The sequence below is a fragment of the Hylobates moloch genome, unplaced genomic scaffold (assembly GCF_009828535.3).
Source record: "Hylobates moloch isolate HMO894 unplaced genomic scaffold, HMol_V3 SCAFFOLD_12, whole genome shotgun sequence".
Classification (NCBI taxonomy): domain Eukaryota; kingdom Metazoa; phylum Chordata; class Mammalia; order Primates; family Hylobatidae; genus Hylobates; species Hylobates moloch.
The window spans coordinates 25362345-25384260 of NW_026652287.1; the positions used below are offsets into that span (position 1 = coordinate 25362345).

The 21916-nt window shown below is 46.0% G+C and overlaps 1 protein-coding gene across 3 annotated transcripts in view; it reads right to left on the minus strand.

Annotated features, from left to right (window-relative positions):
• ABTB3 (ankyrin repeat and BTB domain containing 3) overlaps window positions 1–21916 on the minus strand; it is a 351655-nt gene that overhangs the window by 60594 nt on the left and 269145 nt on the right. For 2 of the 3 annotated variants that reach the window (XM_032168796.2, XM_032168795.2), the window contains exon 4: window positions 17480–17632. In XM_032168796.2, the coding sequence (XP_032024687.1) occupies window positions 17480–17632 (153 nt within the window). Of the gene's footprint in view, window positions 1–17479; window positions 17633–17776; window positions 17895–21916 lie in introns of those variants that run through there. The other variant, XM_032168797.1, reaches the window with a different exon arrangement.

The following is a 21916-nucleotide window of genomic DNA, read 5'->3' on the forward strand; positions in this document are numbered from 1 at the left end:
TTGGGTACCTCCCAGCATGGACTTTCCCTGAGTTTATTACATGTCTTCTGGTACTCATGAACCATTCTTTACTGTGTAATAGCTTTTCTCCCTTACTCTATCCCAACATACTAGCTTCTCTGTTTTTGCTCTTATTTCATGCAAACATTTATTCCTGTGGCCAAGAAGATCACCTGGGAAAGAAATGTGTGGCAATGAGTTTTAATCATCCCCACCATTGTTCTCCACTTCTTCCTCATAGTAATATAGAATCACCTGTGTCACTGAATTTTGGCTGGGTACAGGGCCACTTAGCTAGGGAATACATTTTCCAGACTCTGTGGCTGGTTACAGCCATGTGATTAAGTTCTCACCAACAAAACGTGAGTAGAAGTGGCATGGGTAACATTTGTGTCCAGTGGTGAGCTGAAGCCAGATCTTGCTGGCTTGTGAAAGCCAACTGTGTGCATCTTCCCCATCCTGTGTTCAGTGACATCTCATTGCTCACTTGAAATCAGCCATACTGGGGGTATTTACACCATGGAAATTGGCAAACACTGCAAACCACAGCTCTCACCACCCTCCTGGGACAGATGATTGTTAAACATTTACCAGCATGACACAATGTCATTTGCTTAAAAGGAAGCTCCTAGCTCTGACTTTCCCTTTGTCCCTTTCCCCAGCTGATAAGCAGACTTGCCAGTGTCCTAGCTTTGACTATGCAGGTGAGCCTAATGCTCTAGGGCAGACTTCTTAAAAGGCAACACAGTCAATAATTTAGGCTTGTAGGCCATATGGTCTCTGTTGTAATTACTCAATTCTGCTGTTAGAGCTTGCAAACAGTAAACAAATAGGTGTGGCTGTGTTCCAATAAAACGTTATTTAAAAAACAGAAAGCTGACCCAGGGGCCATAGTTTGCTGACTCCTGCTTTCAAGGAATTGCAAAGAAACAAGATGAAAGGAACTTGGGTCCTCTAAAGATCTTGTGGAGAAGTCACCCTACCAGCCTGCAATGGCTGATATATTACATGACAGAGAACTACCATCTCTCTTAGTCAAGCCACCATAGTCTGGAATCACTCTGTTATGGCAGCTGGCCATCTATCTAATACATGAACTCAGAAAATACCTGCCTGCTATGGTTTGGATGTCCCTACCAAAACTAATTGAAATTTAATTGCTATTGTGGTAGTGTTTTGAGGTGGGACCTTTGGAAGGTGATTGGGTGATGAGAGCTCTGCCCTCAAGAATGGGTTAATGCTATTATCATGGGAGTGGGCTAGTTATTGCAGAGGTGAGGTCAGCTGCCATTCTCTCTCTATCGTGCACGCTCACTTGCCCTTCCACCATAGGATGACTCTCACCAGATGCTGGTGCCACACTCTTGGACTTTCCAGACTCTAGAACTGTAAGCCAAATAAAGCTCTTTTCTTTATAAATACCCATTCTGTGGTATTCTGTTATAGCAACAGAAAATGGACTAAGACAATGTCCATTATGGCCACTCTCTTAATAGGTCAGAATGGAAACATGTCCTTCCTGGAATGTACAGGGCCAGATCTGGCTGCTTTCTCCAATGTCCTAATTTCTGGAGCTCAAGATAAGAATGTTAGAGTCTACGGACTCAGAATATCTAGGAGAGTAGAGGTTTCATTTATGAGAGTCTGGTGATGCATTTATGGCCCACAGGGCATTACAAAAGCACAACAATGTGCCATTGAGTTTGTCTGTGGTTACACTCCAGGCTGTTTGGCAGGGGTCTAAGCGATGCACCAGGGTTGCAGGTGTCTGTTGTGTCCAGCTCTAGTTTCTCAGTTTACTGGGCACCTGAATAAAGTCAGCCTGAGATGGGACAAGAGCAAGATTTGCTGTTTTCTGCTTTTATTTAAAAGCAACCCAGCGATTCTCAGAGCCACGAGGAAAGCCACATTCTGTTCTTATTGTGAGGCAAGGAGGTGTGACTGGAAGAGAACTTAAGGAAAGGGGAAGGAAGGTGGAGGGGTGAGGAGAGTAGGGAGGGGAGGAGGGAGAGGCTCTTGGCCTGGATGCAGAGGGGAAAACTCTAGGGCTTGTGGCCAATGCAATCCCAAGACTCATGCTGTGTGCCAATACGGTGTTTGAAGACTATTTTTTTTGTTGTTGTTTTTTGAGATGGAGTCTTGCTCTGTCGCCCAGGCTAGAGTGTGGTAGCGCGATCTGAGCTCACTGAAACCTCCACCTACCAAGTTCAAGCAATTCTCCTGCCTCAGCCTCCTGATTACAGCTGGGATTACAGTCATCCACCACCACGCCTGGCTAATTTTTGTATTTTTAGTAGAAACGAGGTTTCACCATGTTGGCCAGGCTGGTCTTGAACTCCTGACCTCAAGTGATCCACCCGCCTCGACCTCCCAAAGTGCTGGGATTACAGGTGTGAGCCACTGCACCAGGCCAAATTTGAAAACTTTTATGTGTGGCATACACTTGCTCAGTTCTCCCTGTTGCCCCACAGCCAACTGGATCCACCCGTGTGTTTCCTGCCTGGCCCTAGTGGCATTTGCAATTGGATTCTTGACTGGAATAGGGTGCAATGTGATATGTTCTAGTATTACAGATGAATATTAAGGAACTAATATTTTCAGAAATCTTCATTAATTCATTCTTGTCACCTGTTAAATGTCAAACAGTGTGCTAGGCATTCTTGAGTGCTTCCATACCTAATATTTTATGATTCTCAAATAATAATTATAGCAAACACATAGCATTTATTATGTGCCAGGAACTATTCTAATTATATATACACACATGATATTTATAAATATATAAGTGGATATACGTACATATATACATATGCTTATATACAAATATTACCTATTTATATGTGAATATAAATATGTGAAATAATATATGTGAATGCGCATATATTTTATGTATATAAATATATGTACATACATATATAGTCATTCACATACATGATCTTATCTAATCCTTACTTTAATCCTACAAAATTAATCTTAATTTTTCAGAAGAGAAAATGACAGCACAGAGAGGCTAAGAAACTTGCCCAAGGTCACACAGCTAGTCAGTGGTAGAACTGAGATTTGAAACCAGGCAGGCTATTGCTGGAGCCTATTCTTCCCGCCCAACTCCACTGCCCCTCTGTGCTATCAAAAGCCTTCCACATTCTCTTAGATTCTCTTCCAGTGCTGCAGTCTGGTCAACAAACTACTAGATGCCAGGTACTGGGTAGGGTGCCAAAGAAATATACATTCCTAATCATAGGCTTCAAGTTTAAGGCTCTCTTGCCGTTGCTCCTCTGGGAAGTTCCCCACCTCTCAAGCATTTCTTTTCCCCCCATTGCAGCCAACAAGGCCTGCTTCCCACTCTGAATACACATTTCCCTACTGCTTTCTTGCCTGTGTAAATGGGGTGCTCCTCGGGTCAAATCTGCTCCCTTGTGGCTTGCTTTCCTTCAAATCATATTCTAGAAACAGATCCCACATAACAGCTTCTGACTTGCAGGGTCCCAGAATGTCAGTGCCGAAAGAGATTGCACAGCCCAACGCCTTACTTTCTTAAGATCAGGAAACTGGGAGCACCAGAAGGGCTGACTAATTTGTCTGAGTCACAGTCATATTAAGGAGCAAAATCCATCTTTTTTCCAAAGTCATTCAGCAAGTCTCTCTATAAACACATTTAGGTTGGCATAGGTCAGTGATTCTCAACCAGGGGCGATTTTTGTCACCCAGGGGACATTTGGAGACATTTTTGGCTATCACACAAAAGAGGTGCGGCTGGTATCTAATAGGCAGAGGTGAGGGTGCTGTTAAACATCCCACAATGCACAGAGCCCCCCACCAACAATGAATTATCCAGTCCCAAATGTCGTAGTGCTGAGGTTGAAAGACCTTGGTGTAGGGTAACACAAATTTTTTGCATCATCTTTTATATATCAAGCAGTTCCCATTACAGGATTTTGTAAGTGTGACAATAAAATGGTGCCTTCAGAAATGAGTCGTGAAATGGCAAATGAGAGGACTATATGTCTGACTCGGATACTGGCCCCCCTCCTCAACACACTTTCCCAAGAATGCCGTAGTCAAACTCCCTTTCATAGGCTTCCAGTCTCCTGGTTGATGATTTTTTTCCTTTTCTTTTGGGTAGCAAAAAGATGAACAAACTGAGAATGCTTTGTGCTGAGGTAAGTCACACTAAGATCTCCGTGCACCTTTCTAAGAAAGAAAGAAAAAATTATATTATCTCAGCAAATGGAACATGTAACGCTTGCAAAAGTTCCTAGGAGGAATCTTTGTCCAAAAATCGTGCCCACTTGCTGTTTAATCTGCTACTAAACTACAGAAAAGAACCAGCTCATTAAATCTGCCTTAGATAAGGTAAAGCAAGTGATTCCAAGGCCTCCTCCCTGCCAGTTCTTTCTGATTTGGGAGAGATACCAAAAGATAGAAATTCTGGGTCTGTCTGAATATGTTTCAAAATATTTATTTCAAAAGCGAGGGCTGCAAACACCCAGGAGAATGAAACTACGGTGCACATGTCTGAATGTGTTGTCATGTGATTTTGAGTAGAAAATGACAAGGCAGCATTATCTTGCTTCAGCATCATGGCTTATGTTCAAAGAGTAAAAAATGAGGGCCACCTCCAGAGAAGGAGTCACCTCTAATTAAGGATACAAACCCTTAATGCATCCCCTTTGGCAGAGACTGTTTGCTGTCTTTCAGACATTACCTTTTTTATGTGTTGCTGCAGGTCTTGAATTTTTAGCTGGACACATGGCTGCTCAAATAAAGACTACATTTCCCAGAATCTCTTGCAGCTATGTATGGGCATATGACCAAGTGCTGGCCAATAGGAAGTGAGGGGAAGTGACGTGTGCAATCTCTGGGGGAATGCCCTGCCCGTCTATTTTCTCTCTTCCCACTAGATAGATGTAGTTCTGCTGGGTAGGGCCATGCAGAGGAAGGTGTCACCCAAGGGATGGCAGAGCAACAAGAGGGAAGGTGGCTGGGTCCCCAAGCTTGTGGAGTTGCCCAGGGTTGCTTATGTCTGGACTGTTATATGAGGGAGATTTTAAAACTCCTATCTTATCCAAGCCACAGGTATTTTGAATGTCCATTATAACTAATGAATCTATATCCTAATTAAGCCATTCCACGAATGGTTTTCAAGTTTAGATCAATTAAGTGAAGTACTTCAGTGAAGTGCTAAGTATATGCTAGCTAGTGGGCTCGGTGCTGGAGATTCAAGACGAAACGCCATCCACCCTCCAAGGAATTCTAGAAAGAACTGATGGCCTTCTTCATAACAGTTTTCACCAATAAACAAACCAAATTCCCAAGTGCTAGGGCAAATTTCTAGTGTTCCAATCCCCAAATGCACTCCTAGTAACACAAGTCCCACAAGATGCTCTATCATGGGTCCACATTTTTTTTCTGCAAAGGGCTAGATAGTATTTTAGGCTTTGAGGACCACATGTTCTTTATCCTAACTACTCAACTCTGCCACTGTAGTGGGAAAGCAGCTGCAGAATACTAAACGAGTGGGAGGGGCTGTTTTCCCACACAACTTTACTTATAAAAATAGGTAGCAAGCAGCTATAGTTTGCTCACCCCTGCTCTATGGTAAAATATTTAAACAGAATAACCTTCTTTTTGAGAGTTACAGGAAACATAGGATGTTAAAAGCACTGAGTATCTTTTTAAAGCTTATTTAATTTTAAGCTAGTGTTCCTCAAATTTATTGAATCACTTGAACCCTTCTTTATAATGCATATTCATATCCCAGAACTTGCTTTCTCAATATGTTATTGCAAATACTGGCTAAGTAGATAACTTTTATTGTTAATGAATTATTTTCAGCACACATAAAATATAAAGTAATATAATGACCACCTACATGCTGACCATCCAACACAATTGAAATAATAAAGACTTACAAGCACAAAGGCCCCTGCACCCCACCCCACCTCGTGACTCCATCATCTTGTCTACCTTTCTGAGTACCCTCTCTCCTGAATTTGACATTTGTCATTCCTATGCATGCTTTATTCTTTTTACTACATATATAAATTCCTAAGAATACACAGGATGTTTTACATGTGGGTGAACATCATAGAAGTGTTAGCATATTGCATAAATCCTTCTTCAACTTGCTTTTTTTGTATAATATTTGAGAGTTGGCCATGTAATAACAGGTCGATCTAGTTCATTTATTTTCATTGTTGCTTGGTTTTCCATCGAATGAACACAACACAATATAATTTATTTATCCATTCTCTCTAGGCAGCTTGTTTTTTCCTCTCTTTTGCTATTACAAAATGCATTTATGAATATCCATGTACATGTCTTCTTATTTCTATATGGGAAGCCTTTCTCTAGGGTATAGACCTAGAGTAGAATTATGTCTTTTCAAGTCTACTTTGAAGTAGATCCAGAGTCCCCTCCAGTGGTGTTTAAGAGTATTCACTATTCTACATCTTTTCTTGAATTTGTTATTATCAGATTTTATTTATTTATTTATTTTGGCCAATCTGACTGGTATGAAATGCATACCTGGGTGTGATCTTGAATTGTATTTCCAGGATTACTAGTGAGGTTGGGGACTTTTCACATATTTCTTGGCTGTTTGATAGAATATTTCAATGCTAAGTCTTCACAGGGAGTTCTCGCACTGGAAATGCTGATGATGCTAGACGGATGTAGTGCATTTGACTTCCTAAGGGGAACTGAGGCTGGAGGCTGATTCTTTCAAGATGAACCCAAAGGCCTGGTGCAAAAGTGACTTTCACACTTCCCATTTTTTCCGTGATTACGGCTGCCTTTCTAGTAGAAAGAACATAGGCTTTGGAGTAAGACAGACCTGACTCATATTCCAGATGGGTCATATTCTCCATATAACCGTGGGCAGGTTTCTTAACCTCCCAGAGTTCCAAGTTCCTCAGGTGTGAAGAAGAAAAGGAAGCCCCTTGCAGGGCTGAAGGAAACTGAATGGAGGTGGGCATGAGAAATGCCCAGAACTGGGTCTGATCCATGCAGGCTCTTGATTGTTCCTGCCATCTTGTGGAGATATAAGAGGGGGCATGAGCTGCAGTTATTCTTATTTCCTTTGCCCATGACATGCCTCAGTTTCCCCCACAGGTAACAGTGTCCCTGCCTGATGTGGTCTGGATATGTGTCCCTACCCAAATCTCATGTTGAATTGTAATTCCCTGTGTTGGAGGAGGGGCCTGGCGAGAGGTGATTGGATCATGGGGGTAGACTTTCCCCTTGCTGTTCTCATGATAGTGAGTGAGTTCTCATAACATCTGGCTGTTTGAAAGTGTATAGCTCCTCCCCCTTTGCCCTTTTCCTCCTGCTTCAGCCATGTAAGACCGGCCTACTTCCCCTTCCGCCATGATTGTAAGTCTCCTGAGGCTTCCCCAGCCATGCTTCCTGTACAGACTGTGGATCGCTGAGTCAATTAAACTTCTTTTCATCATAAATTACCCAGTCTCAGGTATTAACAGTTCTTTAGAGCAATGTGAGAACAGACTATTACCATGCCATTTTGCATATCTAACATCTGACCACAAAGCTGAATACTTTTCAGAGCTAGAAAGGACTTTGGAGATCATTCAATCTGGTGGTTCTTAACCTTTTGTAGGGTGATTTAATGAAATGGCATGTACACACTGAGCTTCGTGATGTCTATGAGCTTTTTAAAGTATGGGACTGGTTCCTTCTTTGTTACCAAAAATACTTTTGTCCTGGCTTTGTCCTAAGCACTTTGTACTAAGCACATGACTTTGTAGTAAGTACTGCTGGCCTGACTAATTGCTAAGGAAAGATAATGTCCTCATGTAATTAATATTTTAAACTAGAGTTTGGGAGCTTTGCTGGCCTGAGGAAATAAGCATCTTGGTGAGAAATTTAATAGACTCAAGAGTGGGCCAAAAATAAATCAATATATAATCAATAAATCCCTGTTTCCCAGGAAGCCAAATCCCACATGGCAAACTACATACCCTCAACGCTGCCAGCCTGAATCTGAAGACTTACTTTGGAAGCAAGCCTCAAATGCCATTTAAGATGTAGTTCCCTGTGTTGCTATAAGTACGAAATGTGTTTCTGTTTTGCTTTTAACACTTTGGAAGCTCAGAACAAATTCCAAGTGTTGGCAAACTGTCTGCCGCCTGCAGTCTGGTTTCCACCCACACCAGCCTGTTGGAACTGCTGTTGTAAAGGGCACTAATGACTTCCTCACTGCCAGCCCAGTGGCCTCCTTTCTCTGCTGGTGTTGCAACCTTGGATTCTGGTGACCTCTTTCGATCTCAGTTTCCCTGGTCCCTACTACCTCATTTTCTCTGGGCTCTTCTATGACTCTGCACCACTCTTCCTTGTCTCACAGTGACTCATCTTCATCAGTCGCTTCCAGGGGCAACATCCTCCACACCCATGGCTTCAACAGCACCTGTTTGCCAAGTGCCCCCAAAGACTTCTTTAGTTAAGACCTCTCTTCTGAGTTCTACACCTGAGTTCTCACTTGTCTATTAGTGTGTTTATGTAGAAGCCTTTTTGCATCTAAATTAGTAAAGGAGGCTGGGTGCAGTAGCTCACGCCTGTAATCCTAGCACTTTGGTAGGCTGAGGCAGGCGGATCACTTGAGGTCAGGAGTTCCAGACCAGCCTGGCCAACATGGCAAAACCCTGTTTCTACTAAAAAAAATACAAAAATTAGCCAGGCATGGTGGTGGGCACCTGTAATCCCAGCTACTTGGGAGGCTGAGGCAGGAGAATTGCTTGAACCCAGAAGGCAGAGGTTGCAGTAAGCCGAGATCGTGCCACTGTACTTCAGCCTGGGTGACAGAGTGAGACTCCATCTCAAAAAGAAAAAAAAATTCGTCCAGGAAAAGTCTCAGTCTGTTCACTTATAGTACCACCAACACACTTCCTGACAGCTCTCTGCATCCTTCATTCATTCAACAATTATTTATTGGCCCCCAACTATGTGCCAGGCCCCACAATCAAGGCAACTTATTTCTGCCCCGACCTTAAAGGGAGGAGGAGGCCAGCTGTCTGGAATACAAGTCTGGGCTGTGAACCTTTCTTCTGTAATAGTCCATGCCCCCTTGTGTCTCTCCTAGCCTCTGCTCACTCTGCTCACTTGGGACAAGGCCCAGCCAATCAGGGACCACGTTTCCCATCTGCACAGGTCCTCCTTCCCTTCCGCTATCTTTTCCCATTAGTGAGCCCCTCTCTGGTTGCAAATGCTGGGTGCAAATGATGGATGTTCAACTGCTTTGATTATGGTTTAGGACTCCAGCCAGTGATGGCTTTCCAAATCTCATATTTCAGAGGCAACAGAAAACCTGAGTCACACAGAGGAACACTGGAGTCACAGGTGGGGACGGTGACTCCCAAGCCAGACAGCCCCAGCTGATTTTCTTCCAGCAGTGGCAGAAGGTCCAAGACACACTAGATCTCAGTGAGGGCTACCAACCATATCCCAAATGGTATAATGCCACATCTCTTCAAGATATTTACTTCCCCTTCTTTTCAGAGGACCATGAGGCTACTGTTTTTGGCAACCAGAAAGAACTGACCCTCTTGGTCCAGAGGGGAGAAAATAAGCTAATATTTCATGTGCATTTACTATGACACAAGTATTATGCTAAATAGTTCGTATACATTATTTCATCTAATCCTCCCACAACCTTATGAGGTGGGTATAATTATTGTCCTCATTTTACAGATACAGAAATTGAGGACGAGAGAGGTGAGTAACTTGCCTAAAGTCACACAGAGAGTAAGCGGTGCAGCCAGGATTTGAACCCAGGCAGTTAGGCTCCAAGTTCTGTGGTTCTAACCACAGTGTTCTGCTTCCTTTCTGAGCAGATGCTGGAGTGTGGACTTAATTCCCTGGCAACCTTGCTCCAATAAAGAGGCCCGATAAGGACTCTCTCACTTGGATGGACAACCAACATTTAAAAAATGGAACCCGTCTGGGTGGGGTGGCTCACGCCTGTAATCTCAGCACTTTGGGAGGCCGAGGTGTGTGGATCAGCTGAGGTTAGGAGTTCCAGACCAGCCTGGCTAACATGGCAAAATTCCGTCTCTACTAAAAATACAAACATTAGCAGGGTGTGGTGGCACGTGCCTGTAATCCCAGCTACTCAGGAGGCTGAGGCAGGAGAATCACTTGAACCCGGGAGGTGGAGGTTGAAGTGAGCTGAGGTCATGCCACTGCACTCCAGCTTGGGTGACAGAGCAAGACTCTGTCTCAAACAAACAAACAAACAAAAAAACACCACACACACAAAAAATGGAACCCATTAGTACTTCTCCCACATTGTCCTGTGCCGCATTTGTTAAAACCGTCCCTAGCTACACACTCTCCCATGCTAGAAACTTCAGAGTCAACTTTTAATGTAAACATTTGGTGAGGGCCCTACTAGGCAAGACAGGCACATGCCACAAAACCCAACATTCCAAGTCTGTTTCCCTCCTACTACTGCCTCCCAGTGTTACGGGTTGACATGTGTCCCCCAAAAAGATATGTTAAGTCCTAACTCCTTTTCCATGTGGGTATGACCTTATTTGGAAATAGGGTCTTTGCAGATATAATCAAGTTAAGATGAGGCTATTACGGTGGGCCTTAATCTAATATGACTGCTGTCCTTATAACAAGATGGAAATTTGGACACAGACACAGAGGGAAGAGGGCCATGTGAAGATGGAGGCAGAGATTGGAGCAATGCTGCCACAAGCCAAGGAACGCCTGCGGCCACCAGAGGCTGAAAAAGTCAAGGAAGGATCCTTGACTTTAGAGGGAGGCTTTTTAAGGAGTATGGCCCTCCAGCACCTTGGTTTTGGATTTTTAGCCTCTAGAAAGGTGAGACAATAAATGTCTGTTGTTTTAAGTCAGCCAGTGTGTGGTACTTTGCAACTGCAGCCCTAGGGAACTGATACCCCCAGCTTCCCAATTCCCCTCTTTGGAGACAATTCTGGTTATCCATTTCTTATCTATCCTTCCAGAGGCAGCCTAAGCATGTACAGCAAATACACGTGTGTGTATTTCACACAAGGCCAGTGCTGACACTGTATACCCTGCTATGTATGGATTATTTTTTATTTGAGAACACCTCAGGACCATATTTTTATTGTGATAAAATAGACATAACATCAATTTATCACTTTACCCATCTTTAAGTATACAGATCTGTGCATTAAGTATATTCACATTGTTGTGCAACCATCTATCTCCCTCTGAAACTCTGAACCCATTAAACACTCACTCCCCCATTCCTGCTCCCCCGCCACCAGGGCCACTTGGAATATTTATCACTCCCTCTTCCTGACATTCATCACCAAGTCCTGCTGCTTCTGCCTTCTCTGTTTCTCTTGCATCCTTCCCTGTTTCTCCATCCTCACTGCTCCTGCCTTCCTCCAGCTGTCAGCATCTCACGTGGATCACTGACTCCAGGCTCCCCTGCCCCTGCCCGCCTCAGCCCACTGTCCATACTACCAGCAGCCCGTCTTTCTAAAATATAGATCTGTTGCCATTTCCTTGTTTACAAATCTGCGACAGCTCCTACCCCCTGCAAGATACTGCCAAAGTTCTTTTGCATAGCATAAAAGACCTTCCATGGTGAGTTCGGCCCTGCCGTCAGCTCTGTATCCAATGCCTGGTGCAGGGCCCAGCCCACAGTGGGTGCTCCCTGTTTATTGAGCCCTATGCTCTCTCTGTCTGAATTCCCTGTGTTTCTTCCAACAGTTTCCCACCTTGAGGCCTTTGCATATGTGGTCCCCTCTGTGTGGATTTATTTCTCTAATGCCTTTTCCCCTTCTTCCTCATTTTCACCTTCTCCACCTGATACATTTGTTTATTCTTTAGGATTTCAATCAAGTGGCACCTCGGCAGGGAGGTCATTTCTTGCTCCCTCAAACCTAGATCTCTACTGACCTCTCTAGAGCAGTCACCACATTCTTCTGTAATTACGTGTGGATCTCTCTGCCCACCTCCCACCCAGCCAAGCACAGAGCAGGCAAGCACACAGCAGGTGCTCCATACATGTTTGCTGTGTGCAAGGTACTAGACTGGCTCCTTGAGCAGGCTCCACGGCCTGTCTCTGACTCTGTTAAGTGAGGACAGCTGAGCCCCAAAGCAACTCCCCAGGGATCAGGGAGAGGGCAGTTTCTCTGTTTTCTGGGAGGTGCTAATGCATTGACATCAGTTCGGGGGAGGCAGCGGCTCCAAATGGGTCACCACAGGGCCGTGGCATGGAGTGTGATGTCTGCTGGAGATGAAGAAGGGGTTGGCAGCCCAGCCGGAGAGTCTGTGGGGAGTTGCAGGATTTGTTCAGGGCCAGCGAAGGACAAGGGCATTCAAGGAAAGAGGAGAGAGAAGTTTCTGACTCTGTGAGAGGCTGGGGAGCTTTCCAAGGCCTCACAGAGCCACACACTGGGCCCAGGTGCTCAGCCTCTGCAGGTGACCTGTGGAGGGAAAGATGGGGGAGGCCCGAGGTCTGAATTCAGGGGTCAACGTGTGGACATGACTGGGGGAAATGGCTGGTGCGGATGCAGCTCTAGCTGGCTTATGGAAAGCCATAAGCCCCTTGCCCCATAAGATACCAAGCCTTTCTTTGAAGCAGGAGCATGACCCTGTCCCTGCCCCTGCAAGGTCCTGAGTAGCTCTCCGAACACCTGATGGACTTGTGCCTCCCTCCTCACTTCCTCTCTACTCCCACACCCTGTTTTGCTTTCTCTGTGGCACTCATGCTCTATGAAATAATGTTGCTCATTTGTCCGCTATTGTTTACCATCTGCATCGCCTCAGTGACATTTAAGTCCTGGGCACTCCATGTATCCTGACCCCAGAAAAAGATCAGGTGCCATACAGATCTCAGGAGGGAATGGATGGTAACTTTTGACACCAAGGGTTGGAATTCTCCTTATCTGGATGATCTTGTTCTCAAACGGCCATAGAGGATGTCCCGTGTGGACCGGGCAGGCCTCAGCACACCATTCATCTTCGGTAAATGAACCTGAACTTCCAGCTGTCATTATAGAGTTGTATTTTAGGAAAAGTGCTATTGAGGCCCAGCCTTCACCTTATAATCCAGTTTGGCCCACACCAGACAAATAACGAAACCTATCAGCCTCAAAAGGTGCCCAGGGGACCTGGGAAGGGTTGAAAGTAGCAGGTCATAGAGTGGCACAATTCGTTCGATTCATCCCTGACCCCCGACAAGTTTCCCCAGCCCACAAGGCAGCTGTTACTAACATCTTTACAGAGGATGAACCAAGCCCTGTGAGATGGGGGAGGGGACTTGCCCAAGGTCACCTGCTAGAAAGCAGCAGACCTAGATGAGAGCATCTGTGTGGGGATTGGCACTTAGTTGGTGCTCAATAAATAGAGTGAAGGCAAGAATGTAATTACTCAGGCCTCCTGAGTCCCATTCTAATACTCTTTGCAGCTTACCACCCCTAAACTTTCCCATTCTGGAACAGCTCAAAATCTGGTTTACATTGCAGAAACACTTGCAAAATGAGTAACAATTTTCTGGAATAAACTCGTGGTTCAAACAGCCCCCAAATCCTGTCAATAGGTACCATTTATCAGCTAAGAGAGGACTTAAGAACACCCCTGACCACCTTTATTTTAACACAGCCTTCACTCCAGAGCAGAAAAATGGCCTCTTATATGAGGAAAATGACAGTATTTACTCTGTATATTTCCAAAGTGTTTCAAAACCAGTAATTGAGAATACATAAAAAACCCTGTCAAATGTATTAATTGCTCTTTTCTTCCCTTCCACTGCCCTCCCCACTCCTTCACCTTCCAAAGAACAAGAAAAAAAAAAAAAAAGGGAGAATTCACCAGGTTTGTATTATCTGATACTTTAATTAAGGAAGCATAAATGGGTCACCACTGTGAGCTTAGAAATGCAGCCTCATGGAATGGAATTCCTTTTTGAATAAACCTGATCACCATGGTGAGACCTTCCCATAGCTCCATAAAGACAAAAGCAGAGCTCTGGCAGCTTTTGATCAAGGTCACTCTGAAAATCAATGGCAGTGCCAGCATCAGACCTGGGAATCCTTGACTCTGGTCTCTCTGTCCCGGCTGGTATCCAGGCTGCCTCCCACCAGGAAACCTCGGCCAGCTGGTAGGTAATTATATGTGCTAATAGTCACTGACACTCCAGCCACCAACACCATGTCCCAAGTTCCTGCATTTGTCAGAACACCAAACTGCCTTCCCCTTTCTGGGGCTGTTTATTTAGAAAGAAAGAGCTCAGCTCTGACCGACTCAGAAATAGGAGCCCACCCAGCAACTTCTAAAATGAATGTCTGGGGAGGGCAGAGAGGCAAGGAGACTGTATTTTTACATTATTTGCCAAGTCCTCCATTCTAGACCTGCTCTGCCTCACAGCAGCTGTGTGACCTTGGATAAGTCCCATAACCTCAATGGGCCTCAGTCTTCTCATCTGTAAAATGGGATAATAAAGGCTGTCTTGCACAGTTGTTGGGGGCAGCTATGTACACACCACACGGACTGTAAGTGTAAGGAACAGGGTGGGTCCCTGGTATCTATGTCTTGGGTGTCTTGAATGAACAAAACTTCTTTGATCCTGTTACCTGCAAAATGGAGACAGTAATTCCTACTTCATGTCACATTAAATGAGATTAGAAAATATACGTGTAGATGTATCTGTATGTTGATTAGTCTGAAAAATAAGTATTCTTTTTAAAAGAAATGGTTTATCCTTTCATGTGCTGGATTTTTTGTAGCTAATAGAACTTGTAAATCCTTCACTTACTATTTAGGTAAGCTAACTGAATATTTCAGTTTTCTCTTTGAAGATGATTTCCAAATCGAATGACAATTTTAGCTCGAACAATCAATTAGTATGTTTTCTGTACACAAATCATCATTCAGGAGACAAATGAGTCAAGAATGAAGAGATAAATGATGAAAAAGAGCCCAGGGACTCAGAGGAAGCGACTTCCTCTGCTCATTCTGGCCTGTGTGCACATCTCATTCACATCCTGAATGCCAGGGCTGAGGCTTCAAACTGGACAGATGGTGAAACTGAAATCCTTGGTGTGACTGTCAGAATGACATATACTTGGTCGCTAGACCATGCAGAAAGAGCTCTGTGCTGAGGGAGGGGCGCAGAGATGGACAGTGGCCCCTGAGGCTCATGTTCAGTCTGCAAAATTGTGAAAAGGGACAGAGCCATCCAGAAGACAGTGTCCTCTGAGAGGGCTTGTCTAGGTCTAGGGTGAGAGAGCAGAAAAATGACACATGGTTGTATCAGTGGGTCTCTGGGTGTGATATCTGGCTCCCAACTCTGTCACTTATCATCTGTGTGATGTTGGCAGAGTTACTTAATGTCACCAAGGCTTGATTTCCACCTCTGTAAAATGGGGCAGCACTGCTTTTCCTGGATACCAATGTTTGTTTTGAGGCTCTTATGAGAAAGTATTAAAGGCCTTCCAAAATTATAGAATAATACCTAAGTAGGAGCCTCCTCATTATTTCGACGGTAGCAGAGGTTCGGGGACTTTAGTTAAAAATGACCGCTTTATAGGCACTTAGTTCCTTTCACACATTGTTTGAATGGATACTGCACGTTCATTATCCTACTTTGTGCTCACACCAACCTCTAAGCAGAGCTGCTATTCATAGTTCCACATTACTCATGGGAAAACTAAGGTTCAGAGAGGTTAACTAGCTTGCCCAAGTTTGCACAGTTGATTAACTCTGGTGGTGAGATCTGGACCCAGGCAATGGGACCCTGGAGCCCAGGCTCCTAACTTTTAAGCCGTGGGGTCTCCTGAAGGTATGACAAACAAGGAACGCTTTGTCAGTTAGCATTAAGAAAACATCTAACATTCCCTGTCACCCAGCAGTCCCGGGCTTCCTGCAAAAGGAGAGCAGGAACTGCCAAGACATCCAGGTCAGAGATGGGGGCAATGAGCTGGAGTGGTGGGAGTGAGCCTGCACGCAGAATGTCTCCTGCCCACCCCTGAAAACAGCAGGCAGCACAGTCTGGTGGCAGAGGCTGGACTTAGAATAGGACCACAAGAGTTTCTTCCTTGGCACTTCTACCTACAATCTGCTCCACCAATGGTTCCTAATCTGTAAAATGGGAAGATTATGCCAACCTCATGATGCTGCTTCAGGGACTAAAGGAGAGAAATCTTTTGTTGCAACTGATAACCAGCACATAGTAGGTGCTCAGCGAATGACCGTTCCCTTGCCTCTCCCTGAGTTGGGCTGTTATTGTAGGTGACAAGGTACAAGGCATGGTGGCGCAGCCAGAAAATGCCCAGACAAAAATCTGAAGGCAGGAAAGCTCAGTGGTTAGAACTATGATCCCAGGGCTCTGGGCTGCCTGAATTTGTCTCCTGACTCTATTATTTACTACTCCTGTGACTTTGAGCGTGGTATTTAACCTATCTGTGCCTCAGTTTCCTTACCTTTGAAGTGAGCATAATCACAGTACCTACTTTACACAGTTTGGGAAATATTCATCTATGTAAAGCACTTAGAACAGTGCTCAGCATGTGGTAAACATCCAATAAATACTAGCAATTATGACTTTGACTAGCTCTTTGCATGTTCTTGGGCTGAGGGACAGCTCCAGGCCTTCAGGGGGCTGTTGCATACCACGAACCCTCCATTTCCTTGCAGAACCCCAATCAGAACTGAAAGGGCAGAAATCTCTGCCCTTGGCCTGGTTGGATGAACTGTGGAGGAAAGGCAGTTTCCCATCAAGTGGGTAGGAGGGGATTTGAAAATGATGACAATGACACCTGGGAAACAGCTGGGAGTGGGGGGAGTCAGGAAAGTGCATGCTCTTAGGTGTGTGCGTGTGCGTGCACGCGTGCGCACACACACACACACACACACGCCCCACTGGGTTTCTGTGCTTTTTGCATTTAAAGCCAGATTATGACTCACCTGAGTGAGTTCTTTTATTTCTCTTGCTTTGGCTCAAAATGAGCACCCACGCATGGGGGCCCCTGAGTGGCCCATGAGTGATTCCCAGCTTGATGGAGGACAGCCCTGGATACAGGCCTGAGGAATGCAGAGAGGACCACTCCATCCTCACGCGAGTGAAAACGCAGAGGCGCTCTCTGACCCAGCCAGAAATTTCACTCTGCAAGGTTTGGTTAAAAAACTACAGGAAGACCGGATTTTACTGGGAGAGGAGAGAGAAAGAGAGGGAGAAGCTAGGCGCAGAGAGAATAGCCAGAAAGAAGCCACACCGACATCTGTAATCTAAGAATCGGACCGTCCTCCACGGGCCTCGCCGCGTTCTTTCATCCCTGCAACTCCAGGGACCTGCTTATTGTTCAGCCCGCGTCTGCCACTTCAACCAGGGAGCCTCTACCCCAGTGCCGCCGAGGTGTGCGGGGCTCTGGCCGCCCAGCGGGGCTCTGATTGGAGGGGTGGAGGCTGCGAACCCGGAGCCCTCCCTCCCCCGCCGCCCCCTGCCCGCCCCCGCGCCTACCTGAGCTGCCGCGGCTCGCAGTCCACGCCGGGCAGCAGCAGCCGGGCCGCCTGGCGGACGTCGTCGCTGTCCATGGAGAAGCTGCGGCGGTGGCCGGCGTGCGCCACGGCCACCCGGATCCACTCCATCAGCGGCGGCAGCACGAGGAAGGGCCTGCGGCGGGAGGAGGGACCCGGAGACGCGCGTTAGGGCCTCCCTGGAGGCAGGGGCTGCCGGCTTGGCCCCACCCCCTGCTCGGGGGGATCCCCCCATCTCCCGACTCCCCAGCCCACACCCCGCTTTCCCTGGAGACCCTGCCTCTGAATTCCAGAGTAGTGGGAGAGCCTTTGGAGACATCCGGACCGCACTGGTGACCCCGGGGAGGGCTCTCTGGAATCCTTGGGCCTCAGTTTCCTCATCTGTAACCTGGGGATAATGTGACTAGGAAAGGCTAGGAGGTAACTGATCTGGGAATATTATCCCTCTCGGCGATCATGTGAACATAAGGATGAGTCACTTGAAGCACCAAGCGCAGGGTCTGGAGCGGCGGAAAACCAATCAGCGCCCCGTGTTATTTCTATTTGGGGCTCCCTGATTGTGGGCCCAAGCCTAAGGTGTCCGCTAGCGCTCCCTTCCCATCTGCAGCCTGGTCCCTGTCGTCTTTCTGGAGCTCTTTCAGGCTTCAGCTCTGCCCAGACAACATGCTGCCAAAAGGCTTTGGCACCTAGAAAAGGCTCTCTAAAGAGAGCCAGGTTAACAGGCAGCCTTCCCCCAGACCCAGCCAGGCTGGGCAGCCACCCAGTGGCGCCCACAATTCGAGGCCCTTTGGACCTTGGTCACACCCCTGAAACTGAGAGCCTCAAGTTCCCTGCCTGCTAATGGGATCATGGTAGGCTGTTGCAAGCTTGTTGCAAGCATTAACTGAGACAATGCCTATGACCGAAGGACAACTTTCTCAGTGCAATGCATTTGTGCCATCTTCCTATTTCTTCCAGTGATGATAAACTGTCCTCACATTAGGATTACTGGAGAAGATTTTGAAAAAATAATGACACTTGAGTCCTGTTGCTCATTTAATTGGTATAGGGTGCAGCTGGACACAGGTAGTTTTTAAACCCTCCCCATGTGAATTTAATGTGCATCAGAATTATCTGGAGGGTTTGTTAAAATACAGACTGCTGGGTCTCATTCCCAGAGTTTCTGATTCAATAGATCAGGGGAGGTACCCAGGAAATGCATTCCTAACCGGTTCCTGATATGGGTGCTACTGGTCTGAGGACTACATTCTCAAAGAACGTCTGCTCTAAAGTCATCGTGAGAGGGCCTGGGAATCATCTGGCTCTATATCCAGAGATGGTGATTGTGTTAGAGTCCAAGAAGATAATTTTGATAGGCAGCCCCTGGGATTCTGATTTAGGTGGCCCAAGGACCACACTTTGAGAAATGCACTATGTAGATGCAAAAGGTTTCCTGCCATTCAGCAGGGGTCAGACTAGCATGAAGCCAGTGGGGTTCCCTGGGTGCAAAACTGAAGGAGGCCAGGTCGTGCAAATATGTTCTTGGCATGTCTCTTGCCTCCCCCGACCCCGGGGCTGCCATTCAGTCCAGCATGGCCACCATGGCATTGAGAAGAGGATGACAGGTAGATGGGGTTACAAGTCAGCCAGCCCCCTTGAGAAATGCAGATGTCATGAGCTTCCCAGAAAGTTTTTGGTGGCAGGTGCCAGTTTTCCTACAGTCAGATCTATTTATCCAATGTTAATAATATTCAGCAGCTCAGCCATTTACATTCATTCATGGTCTCATCTGAATGCCTAGGACCAACCTCTGTGCTAGTTATGATTATGCCCATTTCATTGATTAGGAGAATGATATTGATCCAGGTTAGGTATCATGCCCTGGACCACAAGACTAGCAAGAGCTGGGAGTCAGACCCAAGTTATTTGACTACATAGCATGTGTAGAGAAACCCCATGTGATATTGACATTCTTTTGTCCAACTTCATAGCATGCACTCTGTTACCCAGCATGCACCTGTCACCCCGGGGGAGCTGATCAGGTCATGGACTCTTGCTAGCGTGCAATGGGCTCATTCCTGTTCATGCAGCTGAGCCTCCTGTCTGTAAGCCTTCAAGCCCTTTAAAAATCCACATCCCTCTTAGCCTTCAAACCACAGGCTAAATCCCATTTCTCCCTAGACGTTCCTCCTGACTTTACCCCATTTGAATCCCTTGCATTGTGGGCCTCACCCCAGAGGACTCCTCTGGTCTTACCTGCTGCCTCTAAAAATACCCCATTAGAATGTAAACTCCACCAGGGCAGGGAATGGGGACTTCCTGGATCACGGCTCCTGCCGCAGCCCCAGGATGGTGCCTGACACACTGTAGGCACTTAATAAATATTTGCGCATGACACAGACTAAGATTTACCAATTTCTTACTGGGTGAAACTGATAAAATTGAGTTTCTGGACCTGTGGACCTATCTGTGGGGCAGAGTCCCAAGGATTTTCTGCCTGAATCAGCCTGCTTCTTAGGCTGTCTCCCTCATTCTCCCATTCTCTCCATCACCTAAACTGAATCAGGCACTCAATAAACACACACTGACTTGAAATTGAATTGGATTCTACTGTCTCAGGTGAGCAGAACTTATTTTTGTCACAGTGTCTCCATTACCGTTGCAAACCAGCCCCAAGTGCTCAGAGAACTCCTCTCTGGGTTAGGTTTCAGAGGCAACTCCCCCCATCACTCCTTTGCTCAGTGGCCCCAGAGCACAGTCCACAACCCTGAGTCCCTGGGGGGCTGCATCTCCATCACAGAACTGCCCTTGGGCTGCTGCCTTTCATGTTAGATGCCAAGCGAGGCCCAGGGCACACAGCCAATGCCTGGTGAATGCCAAAGAATAGCAACAAAAAAAAAAAAAAGAAAGAAAGAAAAAGGCTCTGTTGCCTTCAAAATAACACCTTTACCAAGACAGCTGGCAAGCCCCAGAATAAGACACCTTGAACCTCAGGATTCCAGCCTCTCCTGGAATTTTCTATGTACCCACTCTCTCCTTTCAACATTGCCTTCTTTTTGTCACTCTGACCTTAATAGTATATAAGCTCATGAATTCTTTGCCAGTAACTCATTTAAAAATCTTCTTGTCTACTCAGAGGGGAAAAAATAGCATTATTTGTGATGTTTTCTTTGGAGGAATTGGAGATGGGAAAGAATTTGAGGGCCCTGAGTCAAGGAGAGGGTGGAGAATGCTGAAGAAAAAATCTTGCATTCTCTTTATACTTTTTTTAAGAGAACAATGTTCCACTGGTTGTCTCCTTTATTCTGAAGTTGTTTGCAGTGACTAAAACCCAAAAGCTTGAGGAGCTCAAGGTTTAGTGAAGTCGTTCTTAGACTTTGTTGAACATCCGAATCACATGAAGAGCTTGTTAAAATGGCAACAGCCATGATTTTACATCCAGAGTTTGGCTCCCATAGGTCTTGGGGTAGGGCCTGGGCATCTGCATTCTAAATAAGCTCCCCTGGAAATTCTGGAGTAAGCCAGGTTTGTAATTCCCAACCAGGTGGCCTGAGATGAGCAGAGGAGGGAGATGGTCCACTCAAACAGGACAGTGGCCATCTACATCTTCACTGTGGTGTTAGGAGAGGTATATAGGGTGCGACTAGAGGCTCTGGAAGGAAAGAGAAAGCCTTGACGGGCTTCCTGCAGGGTCAAGCCAGCACGTCAGCTCAGGAAGGTTGTTAAGCCCAGATTCAAGTAGGAGATGGAGAACATACACGGACATGGCCTCTCTCTGAAATGGTGAAGAGAGAGCTGGTGATGAGGCTGACCACCCAGGATGGAAAAGGAGTTTGGCTAGGGAGTCTGGGAACTAGAAAGAATGTTACAGGATGTGGGGAAGGCCTGGTTTGGGATTCTGCAGAACTGAATCCCAGCCCTGGATCTGTCTGTAACTCACTGGAGGGGTCCTCTGGCCCATCAACGTTTTGGCCTTCAGTGTCTTCACCTGTAAAGTGGGGTGGGTTTGGATCAGATGATCTATTTCAGGGCTCAGCAAACCTTTTCTGTAAAAGGCTAGCTAGTAAGTATGTCAGGCTTGGTGGGCCATATGGTCAGTCTCTGTTGCTACTACTCAACTCTGCCATTCCAGTGAGAACAGCCACAGATGATACACAAATGAAGGAGCTTGGCTGTGTTCCAATAAAACTTTACTTACAAATGCAGATGGTAGGTCAGAGGCGGCTACCATTAGCCTGTTCAGTTCTTTCCAATGCTAATATTCTTCGATTCTATTGGAGAAGCAAGTTGCTGGGGCCTTAGGAAGTACCTAGTGTGTAGACTAGGGAAGATAGAGAGAACACCATGAAGGTCCTAGTGATAGGGACAGAAAGTTTTGGGAGATCAGAAGATAGGACCCTCCCACAAAGAGGTCATGGTTGGATATGGAGAATGTTGAGCC